This window comes from Miscanthus floridulus, chromosome 10 (assembly GCF_019320115.1).
Source record: "Miscanthus floridulus cultivar M001 chromosome 10, ASM1932011v1, whole genome shotgun sequence".
Classification (NCBI taxonomy): Eukaryota; Viridiplantae; Streptophyta; class Magnoliopsida; order Poales; family Poaceae; genus Miscanthus; species Miscanthus floridulus.
Genome location: NC_089589.1, coordinates 53541622 through 53555601, shown reverse-complemented (window position 1 = coordinate 53555601; position 13980 = coordinate 53541622). Strand labels below are relative to the sequence as shown.

General features: G+C 48.0%; 1 protein-coding gene across 7 annotated transcripts; it reads right to left on the bottom strand.

Annotated features, from left to right (window-relative positions):
* Positions 1-801: 801 nt before the first annotated feature.
* Positions 802-12351, bottom strand: LOC136486604 (anthocyanidin 5,3-O-glucosyltransferase-like). Of its 7 annotated transcripts, none has more exons than XR_010766895.1 (8): positions 4495-7397; positions 3420-4419; positions 2910-3321; positions 2617-2818; positions 2324-2521; positions 1597-2234; positions 1309-1509; positions 802-1061 (listed from the first exon to the last, which is right to left on the bottom strand). XR_010766895.1 is itself a non-coding variant. In XM_066483542.1 (3 exons), the coding sequence occupies exons 1-2, from the start codon at positions 12218-12220 to the stop codon at positions 7867-7869; spliced, it is 1719 nt and encodes a 572-aa protein (XP_066339639.1). In that variant the 5' UTR covers positions 12221-12351; the 3' UTR covers positions 7472-7608; positions 7829-7866. The 7 variants fall into 7 exon arrangements, 3 of the variants coding, with proteins under 3 accessions (XP_066339639.1, XP_066339641.1, XP_066339640.1); XR_010766896.1 differs by having other exon boundaries at positions 3420-4210; positions 4299-7393; XR_010766893.1 differs by lacking the exons at positions 802-1061; positions 1309-1509; positions 1597-2234; ... (1 more) ...; positions 3420-4419; positions 4495-7397 and adding exons at positions 7474-7608; positions 10852-12343.
* Between the last annotated feature and the right edge of the window lie 1629 nt (positions 12352-13980).

Sequence of the window (13980 nt, the reverse complement as noted above, 5' to 3'; positions counted from 1 at the left end):
GGAGACGGCCTCTTTGCCAAGGGCCTAAGGCCCTCGGCAAAGGCCCATTAACCCTCGGCAAAGGCTTTGCTGAGGGCGGCTCTCAGCAAAGGCTTTGCTGAGGGCGGCTCTCAGCAAAGGCTTTGCTGAGAGCGGCCCTCGGCAAAGAGCTCTCGGGGAATTTTGAGTCAGCGAAGAGGGTCTTTGCCGAGGGCCCTTTATCGGGCACTCGGGAAAGCCTTTGCCGAGGACTAGAGCGGCACTTAGCAAAGAAAAGCATCCATCATGGCACCGGCGCCTGGGACGGAGTCTTTGCCGAGGGCCGTCTCCGGGGGCCCTCGGCAAAGAATTATTCTTTTTTAAAAAAAATCTTTGCCGAGGGCCTCCAACCATAGCCCTCGGCAAAGAAATGTGCAGAATTTTTCCAAAAAATCTTTGCCGAGGGCAATGGGATGGCCCTCGGCAAAGAATTATTCTCTTTTTTTTAAAAAAATCTTTGCCGAGGGCTTCCACGCAGGCCCTCGGCAAAGAAATTTTATTTTTTAAAAAAAAGTCTTTGCCGAGGGCCTCCAACCATGGCCCTCGGTAAAGAAATGTTGCAGAAATTTTATTTTTTTAAAAAATCTTTGCCGAGGGCAATGGGACGGCCCTCGGCAAAGGACCCTTCTTTGCCGAGGGCCTTGGTCATTGCCCTCGGCAAAGAGGCAGAAATTTAAATTCTTTTTTGTTTTTTGCATTCCATCGACACAAGCATTTCATATATATACATATATATATCAACCATCACATATATATCACACAGAACCCATTTTCTCACAATATATCACAACCATAATTTTGAACCACAAATCACAATATATTACAACGACAAGTCACATGTTCATCATCATTCACATGTTTATTACGACAAGTTCATGAAATCCAAGCACAAGTCAGAACCATAAACTACAAATATTACAATAAAGTCCAACCACATCACCTAGCACTAGTCCTCATCAAGGTAGCCTATGAGACGGTGGTGAAGGAAAGGCGGGATCAGCCGGTGACGCACTACCGGGATGATTGGAACCCGCGGACGGAGGCTGCACAAAGGAACAGAGATTGCATGTGTGAGTAATCTAGGAAAACAGTTTTGGAACTTAGAGATTGCATCTAGTAATCTAGGAATACAAAAAGATTAGACTCAATTGAAAATTTCGGCAGCACCTCCCCTACACGGGGAGGTTTCCAAAACCTGCAAGAAACAACGGCACGAACGCCGACATCCACAACGGCACGAACGCCGACATACATGCAAAGCACAAGCGAAAAGTGAACTTTCATACTTACAGGAGTAGCTACAGGAGTAGGAGGTGGAGGAGCTTAAAACTGCACAGGTACACCCGATGCTTGCCCAAGACTTTGCATGATCACCATCATCTCCGCCATCTGCTTCTGCATGGCCTCGAACGCGACCTGTTGGGCCTGCAGCTGTGCGGTCAGTTCCACGTTCTGCTCTTGACTTTGCCTTTTTGTTTCTTGCAGCTCGGCCTGCAATATTTCACTCCAATGTATCAGTAATGCAAATCTAATTTAGGTGTGTAAATATCAACGTACGATGAGTAAAACAGGAATTACCTAGAGTGCATGGACCTGCTGCAGTGCTGGAGAAGGCCATGAGCGTATGGGCTAGCTAGAGCTCGTGCTCCATGCTCGGATAGCATCGAGGGAGGGAATAGTGGTGGAGTCGATGGCGTCGTCTGCAATCCATAGCCGTCCATGCTTCTTGCCTCCTCCGAGCCTCATGATCGTCTCTGCATCAATGGGCTTAGTGCGCACATTGTAATCTTCCCCATAGATCTCCCTTACTGAGGACGTGTACTCTTGGACTTTAGTGTACACATTCGGGTCGGAGTACACCTGGGGCGGGGCAGCCGGGTCAAAGGAGACAGAGGACGACGCCCTGCCCATGTGGGACATAGCCCACGTAGAGAACTCCGAGACCTCCTCGCCCGGATGCGCAGCCTCTTGTGAGAAAGACGGGAAGATGGTGAGAAATCAAGCAGAATTGAGCATCAAAATAAATGAAAGAAATCACTTACGTATGCTTGTTTGTATCTGGGGAGGCTACGGCTACCTTGATGGTGAGTTGGACCTTGCCTTATCAGACGCTGTTCCCGCTGCCTCTCGTGCGTGTCAACAAAGTCCTATGATAACCACTTGTCCACGATCATGGCCCAGCACTCGGGATACGATCGGCACCACCAGGGAATCACCTACAAGTCACCGAGTATTTGACATATAAGAAGATGAAATTGAACCTACTTAATATCAAAACGAATCATTATGAATGTTATTCGCCTACCTCAAGGTACTGGTCCCAGGTCAGCATAATCAGTCTTGCTTGAGGCTTGGGGAGGGACTGCTTTAGTACCGACCTGTAGTAGTCTATGTGGGCTTGGACGCGCCCATGGTGGTGCATCTCGGTGATGTACTTCCTACAAGCTGCGGCAGCCGCCTGATCTGCCTGGGCCTCAAGTCCTTCTTCGGCCTTGAAATTTTTCTACATACAAAATCGATGTATCCATTCATTATTTCAATAAAACATTTAACCAATGAATGAGATGTATTAAGCAATGTTGTGCGAGAGAAACTTACCCAAAACTCCGCCAATAACCGCTCCTGCTTGTTGCAGTAAGTGTCATCCATGACCAGCGCGTACCTGTCCTAGTTGGAGGCCGGCTCCCGCACCACCGGCTCTTCGGACAGTTGCACAATGTCGGGGTACCATTTCCTGCACAAAACACCAAGGATGCTCGCGGGGGTGCGTGCTGGAGTACCAGACAAAACCAACCAGGCCCTGCACAAGTGATTAAGAAAATTTATCAGTTTCTCTTATGATTTCCAACATATCTTATGAAGTAGTTGTGATAACATCTATAGTTACTTACATCTTTGCCATAGGCCGAATCACTGGGCGGTTGTGAGGAAGCAAAACCGGAGGGAGGCTCGTGGGACCTCGCTCGTAGGGAGTCCAGGTAGCGGTACCCCCTCTATCGCCCTTGAGCCCCTCGCCTCCCTCACCCTCGAGCGCCTCGCCTCCCTCACCCATCTGCTGACCCCTCTCGTCCTCCAATGAGGACGTGGCCATGGCCGTCACGTGCTCCTCCTCCAGCACCTCATCACGTGGCAAGGGAGGGGACCGCTGCCTCCTACGGCTGCTGCCCCTGGTCCTCCTCTCGTCACCTCCTGTGGACGCTGCCTCGGACGATGACCCCTCACCTCGAAGGAGAGGGCGGTCTCTCCCATAAACCAAGGGCATGTCATGGCGTGGACGTCTGCTCGCCATCTTTGTTCAATCACCTGCAATCACAAAGAATGAACAAGACTAATTAGTACATATATTAGAAATAGATTCAAAATATATAAACAAAACACAAATTAAAAAAACATAGTATTACATGTATTAGGAATAATCTTCATGATTGGGATCATAGGTCTCATCATCACTGTCAAAATTGTCCAAATGGGCAACACTATCCGAAGGTTCTATGTTGTCATCGTAGTCATTGCCTAGAAGTAATCGCTCAAGCATTGCTATGTCCTTGGCATTTACCACCACATCTCCATCGACCTCGCCATCAACCATTTCGTTGTCTACTTCCATTTCGATTGCTTCGGGTAAGACTATCTCAAACGTGCCTAGTAGCCTATCTTCTTGATAAAACTATCCATCATATGTGTTTGCATTGAAGTTGTAATCATCATCGTTTGGGGCAGGTAGTTTACCGTGTGGTAATACCTGGTGTACAATAGCCCAACCCTTAAGATCCTCTTTGTCCTAGTTGGCGTATCGAGTATAATACACCTGCATGGCCTGTTGAGCCATAATGTAGACATCTTTTCCAAGATAGATGAAATCTTCTCGAATCTCGACTAGCCCAAGATGAGGGGTTCGTCTCGTTGATCGAGGATTAAACCAGTGGCATTTGAACATGATAGGTTTAAGAGGTTTGTCTCCATGAAATGAGAGTTCATAGATTTCCTCAACTCTACCATGATAGTCGAGGCCATCAGTGCCGAGCGTACAAACTCCGCTATTTGTGGTTTTTTGTTTGGGTCGAATCTGCTCGTAACTTATTGTGTGGAAGCGATATCCGTTCACGTCATAGCCGGTAAATGACTTCACCCTAACGTCATAGCCGTTTGCAACCTGTTTCAACTCGTCACTCATGGATGAACCGGTCTGGGCCTGCAAGGTGAAGCATGATAGATCGTTATATTAATCAAACGTACGATCACCTTGGACGATCGAACATACGAGCTAAATTGGACATTACCTTTTGTTTGAACCAAGAAATGAAATCAGGCCTCCCCGCTCCCACACCCCATGAAACAAGGGTGTCTTGTTCATGCAAGGTAGGATCCCTTGATTGATGCTAGAATTCACAAACAAATTCCCTGTCCGAACGAGAATCAATGGGGTTGGATGCAGAATAGTGACGGCGTATTGAAACAAGTTCATTGAGAACTTACTTGATGAACGGCTACACCTCGGTAAGGTTATTCAACACATATAGCATGATATTGTGTCACTCTTCATTTCCCAATAGCTTTGGGGTTGATCCACTTGCGCTGCCCAGTTGGCCTTGGAAAAAGCTAAGGGTCGATTCATTTTCGCCAGCATTGTAACGAGGGAGTGGATTATGATTGCTAGGAAGGTTCGGCTTGTAGTATTGCATTGTGAAGTTTGTCACCTCCTCCCGAAGGCATGCCTCTGCAATGGAAGCCTCAATTCTGGCTTTATTTGTATATTTTTGCAAAGAGTCTTTAGACATCTCTCGATTGGATAGCACCAACGAGCCTGCACGGGCCCCCCCAAACGTGCCTCGGACAGGAGGTGCACAATCAGATGCTGCATCGGCAAGAAGAAGCCGGGTGGAAAGATCTTCTCTAGCTTACAGAGCAACACAGGTGCCGCTTTTTCCAAGTCCTGAGCGACGGTCTGAGATATCTCCTTGGCACAAAGCTGGTGGAAGAAAAAGCTCAACTCTGCCAGCACTAGCCAAACATGCTCAGGGACATAGCCTTGGACCATCGCCAAAAGAAGCCGCTCAATCCATATGTGGTAGTCATGACTCTTCATCCCGTTGACTCGCAGAGTGCCTAAGTTCACTCCCCTACTAAGATTCGTTGCATATCCATCTAGGAACATTAACGTCTGGATCCATTTTAGTACTTCCCTCCTTTGATCGATTTGCAAGACGAAATTGATCTTAGGCCTTTTCTAGTTCTTGTTTCAGCCACTAGGAGGCTGCATCGCTTGATTCGGTCTATCGCACAACATCGCTAGGTCCACTCTAGCCTTAACGTTGTCCTTAGACTTGTTAGTGTCCATGAGAGTTCCCAAAGTGCCTCGGCGATATTCTTTTCAGTGTGCATTACATCAATATTATGTGGCAGAAGAAGGTCATAGAAATAGGGGAGCCTCGTCAAGCCGGACTTATGAGTCCACATATGTTCCTCACCATATCCCACAAAACCACCTTCTTCATTGGGCACGAGAGCATCTATCTGAGCACGAACCTCGGCACCAGTCCTCAAGTGCGGTTTAGGGTCTGTCACTTTGACACCTTTCGTAAAGCTCTTGATGTCTTCTCTGAATTCATGGTCTAGAGGGAGGAACTGACGATGCTGGTCGAACGACGAATACTTGCCACCCTTCTTCAACCAAATGAACCTCACAGCTTCCTTGCATATTGGGCATGGGAACTTCCCGTGAACACACCAGGCGGCAAATAACCCATATGCCAGGAAGTCATGCAGGGAGTAGTGGTACCAAACGTGCATTTTGAAGCTTGTCTTTATAGCTCGATCATATGTCCATACCCCCTTCTCCCAAGCGTGGATCAATTCATTAATCACAGGCTCCATGAACACACCCATATTACTCCTCGGGTGTCCAGGAATTATCAACGACAAGAATACATTATGCCGTTGAAAGGAGATGCCGGGAGGGAGATTGAGGGGGATAACAAAAACAGGCCAGCATGTGTATGGGGCAGCCATCATTCCATAAGGATTGAACCCATCTGTTGCCAGCGCGACACGTACATTACGGGCCTCAGCTGCTTTGTCACGATGTTTGTCATTGAAGTACGTTCATGCTTCAGCATCAGACGGATGTACCATCTTCCCAGGATTGTACCGTTTGCCATCTTTGTGCCATGTCATCTATTTCGCGGATTCCTCGATCATGAATAGCCATTGGATCCTCAGTAGGAAAGGAAGGTGCTGTAGCACTCTCGCGGGGATCGGAAGCTGCTTTTTCTGACCATCACCAGAGTCTACCTCCAGGTACCTGGAGGATTTACACTTCGAACAGTAATTTGTGTCCTTGTGTTCTTTCCTAAATAGGATGCACCCCTTTGGACAAACATGTATCTTGTCATACGACATCTTAAGCATACGAAGGACTTTCTCTACCTCATACAAGTTCATCGGCAAAGTGTGCTTCTCCGGTAGCATGGTGCCAAACATGGCCAACATCTTATCGAAGCCTTCTCGACTCAGGTTTAACTCGGCCTTCAACCCCATTACGCGTCCAACCGCATCCAACTAAGAAATCATTGTATGCTCGTGAAGGGGTTTCTGTGCCGAGTGCAACATTTTGTAGAAGTCCTTTGCGGATTCCTCCATCTCCTCCTTCTCACGTCGTTTAGCGAAGTGAGCTTGGTGGGCGTAATCTAGCATGTCTGCTACCCCGACATCATCATCAAAAGCCTCGAGGTGTGCTCTCACCACCTCCGCTCTTATACGATCTGCTGCACCATGGTAGATCCACTGCTGGTAGCCAGGCGTATAACCATTGAACACAAGATGTCTACCCATGGTCTTCTCGTCTACCTTTCTCCTGTTGTCACATTTGCTGCAGGGACACCAAACTAGAGAATGCCCTCCTGCTCCTGGGCCAAATGCATGTTTCAAGAAACGATCTGTCCCCTTCACCCATTCATAGTCGTAGTCACTCCCGCTTCTCCAGCTCGTGTACATCCACTGACGGTCCTCCATCCTTTAACATTTACATCACAGAGTATTGTGACCATCAATTGCATCTACGCGGTGTTCCTAATGTCTCATAGGTGAGGATAGGTCATAATCCCACCCGCGGATACGTAGATGAGGTTAGTTTCTAGGCTCCGCTCCTCTTCGAGACAGAATTTCGGCAGCACCTCCCCGCTGTTCTCCCAATACACGTCCTGCCAGGGAGAGTGTGTATCCAGAGAACAATAGGGAGGTGATGCCGGAACTCTGTCTCGAACCAGAGCGGACCATGAAAACTAACCCATCTATGCATCCGTGGGCTGTCCAAAAAACGTGGACAATCCGAAACAGATACAGTCGCAGATATGCAAAGATCCGCATACCTACGACCGTATCTCTTTCGGACAGGAGACGCCTAACTGGGTTACGCGCGGGCTACGACAGACATGTGGAAAAAGAGGTTATTTATACCTAGGGTGTCGGTGAAGTCAGGCTAGCAGGGCAGTGGCGAGTCAACGCAGTGGCGAGGCGACACAGTGCAGGCAGAACCGCGACACCGACGAAGACGATCGGGGTCCTCCGGGTCCCCTCCGACGTGCTCTTCTCCTGCATAAAAAGGCAATAGGTTATTGTTTGTTCAAAATTTCGACAGCACCTCCCCTGCACGGGAAGGTTTCCAAAACCTACAAAAAAACGACAGGATGGCCGATATTCACAACGGCACGAAGGCCGACAACCACAACGGCACGAAGGCCCTCATATCAATTTACGGCACGAAGGCCCACACAACCACATATGGCACGAAGGCCGACAATGAGAGTTTTACCTAGGGTTGTGGTGGAGTCGGGCATCGCGGTGCGGGGGTCACTTTCTTCTCTGGCGAGGTCGAGCGGCGTCAGAATTCTCCTCTCCCCCTCTTCCCTTCTCTCTTCTCCGCTTCTCGTCTTCCCTTCTTCTCTTTCTCCTCCTCCTCTCCTTCTTCCCCTTCTTCTCTCCTTTTACTCTTCTTCTCCTTCTCTTCCCCTTCCTCCTTCTCCTCTTCTTCTCCTTCTCTTCCCCTTCCTCTTTCTCCTCTTCTCCTTCTCTTCTTCCTCCTACTTCACCCTCTGCCTCCTCCCCTCCAACAGCAGCCGGCGACCACATATGGAGATGTCTGGGTTTTAGACATCCAACGTCATAACTTGCTCGAAACCTTCTCAAATTTTTACCACAGCCTACACATGCGATAACATGACACCTCGATAAGTTTCATGATTTTCGGACTTTGTATGGATTTTATATAATTTAAAAACACTTTTCCGACAAGTTCCTCGTCATGTTACGTGAAGAAGATGCCCGAAATTTGATGCGAGTTCGTGGATAGGGACTCAACATACACCAAATACCATGAATAATATTTTTTGAATCACTAAATTGCATTATTCCATCCACCTACAGTTCAAATTTGAAATATTCGAAAAAAATCAACGAAAAGAAATAAATTAGGGAAATATATCAAAAAAAGTCAAATTTGGCCCAAATTTTAAAATTGAGTTTTAAATAATGTATTATAGCACCACAAAAAAACTGGGTTCAAAAAACCAAAAAAAAAATCTTTGCCGAGGGCCTAGCCTAGCCCTCGGCAAAGGGGGTCTTTGCCGAGGGCCTAGCCAATGGCCCTCGGCAAAGAATATTTAAAAAATAAATAAAAATCTTTGCCGAGGGCCTAGCCAATGGCCCTCGGCAAAGAATATTTAAAAAATAAATAAAAATCTTTGCCGAGGGCCCTGGATCTGGCCCTCGGCAAAGAATATTTAAAAAAAATAAAAACTCTTTGCCGAGGGTCTAGCCTGACCCTCGGCAAAGGGGGTCTTTACCGAGGGCCTGGCCAATGGCCCTCGGCAAAGAATATTTTAAAAAAATAAAAAAATCTTTGCCGAGGGCCTGACCAATGGCCCTCGGCAAAGAATATTTAAAAAAAATCTTTGCCGAGTGCCTGACGGCGGGCACTCGACAAAGACTGACGCCAGTGGCCGCCGTAACCCATCCGGCCATATTTGCCGAGGGCTAGGCCCTCAGCAAAGATTTATTTTGCCAAGGGCTGTTTCTTTGGCCCTCGGCAAAGGCTTCTTTGCCGAGGGCTCCTGGGGCTGGCCCTCGGCAAAGACCCCCTTTGCCGAGTGCCCGAGATCTAGCCCTCGGCAAACCCAGAAGCCCTCGGCAAAGAGGCCGTCTACAGTAGTGTAGGCAATCATATTTAGGGACTATTCATGTTGAAGTATCTTCATCATTATTCTCATTATCACCTATTGCGGGTAATTTTCTTTTAAAGAATCTTTCCAACGTGCTCTGATTACCTATGAAATTAGTCACATAATAAAATTAAAGCAGATAAATACTAAATTACTAATGTGCAAGTAGCCTACTATTAAAAGTCACTAGTGATTATTGAAATGCAACTATGCAAGCTACTAAAGTAGATAGGTACCTGACATTTCGTCGGAATGAAAGAGCACGCTCTTTGGTGGAAAGCCTTAAGACCTCGTATTTCGGACTAGATTGTTTTGAGACACGAGACAGAGAACGAACGAGCGGCTGCTGGGCCCTGGGCACCGGCGCCGCTTGCCAAGTGCTAGAACAATGGAGATCAGAAGATGAAACGACGATTACTCAGTCCAGAGCCCCAGGCTGTAGCGAAGGCTGAAGGCAAACGTTTGGGCTTCTGGGCTGCTGCCTGTATCTAATTGTAATTTATATTCACGTAATGTAATCACGTTCCAGGTCTAGGTCTAGGAAGCAGAAGATGGCCAAACTGTTGGACTGCCAACTCGCTGAGGTCCAACATATTTTCTACTGGGTTCAACGGGGTGAAAAATCCTAGGCTATAACAGGCTACGGCAAAGTCGACGGTGTCGGCCGACCCCGATGCCTTCAGGTACCTTCGCCCCTGCTAGGTAGGACTCGTGGACCGAAATGAAGCCAGATCTGATGTGAGTACGAGTACGTGGGGTAGTACTATAAACAGGCTGAGCAGCCGGCACTAGTACTGGAGTACGTCGCATGCGTCCAATCAAAAGCAAAGCTCACGGGAAGCTACAGTGATCCCAGGTTCCCCGTCCCAGGAATGGCGACCCCACATCTCGCAATGCGTCTGTAGATGACACCCTACTTCAAATAGTTGATCAAAAATCAAGAAAATCTACTAGGAGCAATAGGTCCAACAATTACGGTCTTGTGAATATAATTTCCCTACGTCAAAATGAGCATGCCCTTCTGTTTTTCAGTTCAATCTTGCTATGTGAGGAACATTGGAATCGTGTCACACAGGGCCATTTGGGCTTTTCGAACTAGTACACATTGAGGTAAACTGTCCTTAAAGAAGAATGCAGAGTACATGTTTTCTGAACACAGAATTTGAACCTTCAAAACGAAGAACACATTTAAATGCTATAGTTCAGGTGCAAGGCAACGGATGGACGATGGGAGCAAAAAGAAGGGGGCACGGACTACTCAAAACGAAGAACACATTTAAATGCTATAGTTCGCTAAAAAGTACAGCTAAATATATTTCTTGTTTAAACAACGATAATGAGAAGTAGCCATACAATGCTATGTTCCAGACCCTGCATTAGCATCCATCTTACAGACAGTTCATTATTTATTACTAGTACTCCCCAATCGCAAATTATAAAATGTTTTTGATTTTTCTATATACATACAGAGTACGTTACTTTTGATATGTATCTATAGTATGTCTAGATATATAGCAAAAATAATATATATAGAAAAGTCAAAATATCTTGGAATTTGAAATGGAGGAAGCAGTATACATAGATCCGTCACTTGCATCCTAAACCCTCAAAAACTCACCAAGTTCGACGTGAGACGACCCGCCATCTTTGATGGCATCGGCAGCCATTTCCTTCGCCATCGCCGTCCTCTCTCTGAGCTTCTTCCCTTCCTCCGACTCCATCACCAGCCGTACCTTAGCCTCCACCTCGTCAGCAGTCACCAACTTCTCGTCATAGCCTTCCATCACCACCCCAACCTTCATCTCCTCCACCACGTGCACCTTATTCAGCCTCTGCTCCGCGTACAGCGGCCAGCAGATCATCGGCACGCCGGACATGACTGCCTCCAGCACCGAGTTCCACCCGCAGTGAGTTACAAAGGCACCCACGGCCTCGTGCCGCAGCACCTGCGTCTGTGGCGCCCAGTTCTTCAGAACCAATCCTCTGCCTCGGGTTCTCTCCAAGAACCCATCCGGAAGCAACGCCTGCAGATCAGGCTCGCGAGAGTTCTGCTCCTCGCGTGAGCTTCGGCTTCGCACGGCCCACAGGAACCTGTGCCCGGAACGCTCCAGCCCGCGCGCCGTCTCCTTCAGCTGCGCCGCCGAGAAGGCGCCCAGGCTTCCGAAGCAGAGGAACACCACGCTCTGCCTGGGCTGCCCGTCCATCCACTCGAGGCACGTGTGCCTCTCGCCGTTGCCCTCGGCGTCGCCACCGTCGACCAGGGGCCCCACGCAGTAGATCTTCGGCGTCGAGCGGCCGGGCAGGCAGTGGCCGTCACGCAGCGCTTTCAGTGCCCTCGACTCCAGCCACTCGAAGCTGTTCACCAGAATGCCTGCAGCTTCCGGCATCCGGGCGAGCTGCCGCAGCCGTATGCTGCCCACGTCGCTCTCCCAGTCCTGCATCGTGTCAGGCATGTCGAGGGCGCGGACTGCCGGCACGCCGGCGAAATTCAGCGCCGCCTTGCCCATGTCCTTGAGCGAGGACGGCCCGGCGCCGCAGAGATCTGGAATCTGGAGGTAGACCGCGAGGTCGCCGGCCGCGGACGGGTAGAAGAAGTACGCGGGGATCGTGAGCTCCGCGGCGACGTCGAGCGCGTCGGTGCAGAACATGTCGACCACGAGGGCGTCGACGGCAGGGACTCGCGACGCGAGGAACGCCCGGAGCGCGGGGTTCGCGGTGCGGAGCGCGTCCAGAATGGGTACGATGGGGTGGGAATGCTGCTTACTGGCGCAGGACGGGATGGGGAGGAGGTGCACCGTGATGGAGGGATTGACCGTGGCCAGTCGGGCCAGCGCAGCAGCCAGCACGGCGTGCTTCTCGGGCGGGTCGACGACGACGATGGTGACGGCGACGCCGCCGTGTCGGAGGATGGCCTTGGCCAGCTGCGCCATGGGGTTCAGATGGCCCACGCCCAGGGAGGGGTACAACACCACCGTCTTCTCCGTCATGGCGTCGGTTTCTCACAACTCACAATAAAGACGTCCAACAAGACCGGTGGACACAGGGGCTGTGGCCAGTCGTGAAAGCAATTGCAAACAGACCTTAAATGCACAAGTCGATTCTGTATTTTAGTTTGCACAGCATCACCACCTCATCGCACTACGACGACCACTCAAGGCCTGTTCAGTTCCACTTGGTTTTGCCAAATTTTTCAAAATTTCCCGTCACATCGAATCTTTGGACACATACATGAAGCATTAAATATAAATAAAAAATAAAACTAATTACACAGTTTAGACGAAATCCACGAGACGAATCTTTTAAGCCTAATTAGACTATAATTAGACACTAATTACCAAATAACAACGAAAATGCTACCGTGTTCATTTTGCAAAAAATTTTGCATCTAAACTGGGCCTCACCGCCGCCGATCACTCGGGCCGGTCCCGGCGTCGACGTAACGTCCACTGCTACTCCAGAACCACAGCCACACGTTTTGTTGGACGAGTGAAGAAGCAACACGTGACACTAATAATTGTTGATACCGATCCCGTGCAGGGGCGGGACGACGATCGGCTCATCGGCCGGTAGGTAGGACTCGTGGACAGAAATGAAGCCAGATCTGATCTGAGTACGAGTACGTGGAGAAGTACTATAAACAGGCTGAGCAGCCGGCACTAGTACTGGAGTACGTCGGATGCGTCCTATCAAAAGCAAAGCGCCCACGACATTCACCACGCCACCTTGTCGCTCAAGCTCACGGGAAACTACCCTACTTCAAATAGTTGATCAAAAATCAAGAAAATCTACTAGGAGCAATAGGTCCAACAATTACGGTCTTGTGAATAAAATTTCCCTACGTCAAAATGAGCATGCCCTTCTGTTTTTCAGTTCAATCTTGCTATGTGAGGAACATTGGAATATAATTTCCCTACGTCAAAATGAGCATGCCCTTCTTTAAGGACAGTTTACCTCAATGTGTACACAGGTAACTCAACTGATTGCAGTGAACATCAATCGAAAAGCCCAAAAAGACCAATAATTTCAGTTATGGCGAGGCTAGTATATGTTGTACTACCTCCATTTTTGTAGAATGCATTAGGATTTCAAAACATTTTTAATGCTAATAATTATGCTTAGTATGAAATATTTTTCAACTATGCGAAACCTAATAATACAACAGAAAAGATTTGTTGCAATACCCCAAACCAAACGATCCACTTATCTGCTTGACCCTCTGAACAAAATATATATCCGATGTGCACCCAAGCCACATCATGATAGGGCAGAGGAGTTCACCCAAGTTAATATATAAATGCATCATGTTCTTCCTCCAAAACTTCTATAAGAACGAACAATCAGGTCTGTAATAAATCATGGGACATCTTTTTCACTTATACTCCACAAGAAAAATTATAATGGTTTATATCTAAATGTGTATACCAAAAAAGTTTGCTAACATTTTACAAAATGTTACTACAAATGGATATAGACACTATATATATACCCCTCCATAAATTTCATTGACAAACTCAACTTAATAAAAATAAAAAATTAAATAGCTTTTAGAGACATAAAGGGAATGACCTTTGAAAATGCCATGTCCATGCAAGCGGTTAAGCGCCTATGAAAACCCTTTAACATGTGGTTCTAATGGAAAGGTTTCCAGTTGTCATCAGCAACCACTATGTAGTCGCGGTTAAGCACCTATGAAAACCCTTTCACATATCGGATTCGGATGCTAAGGAGAAGGATCACACGAGGGGAA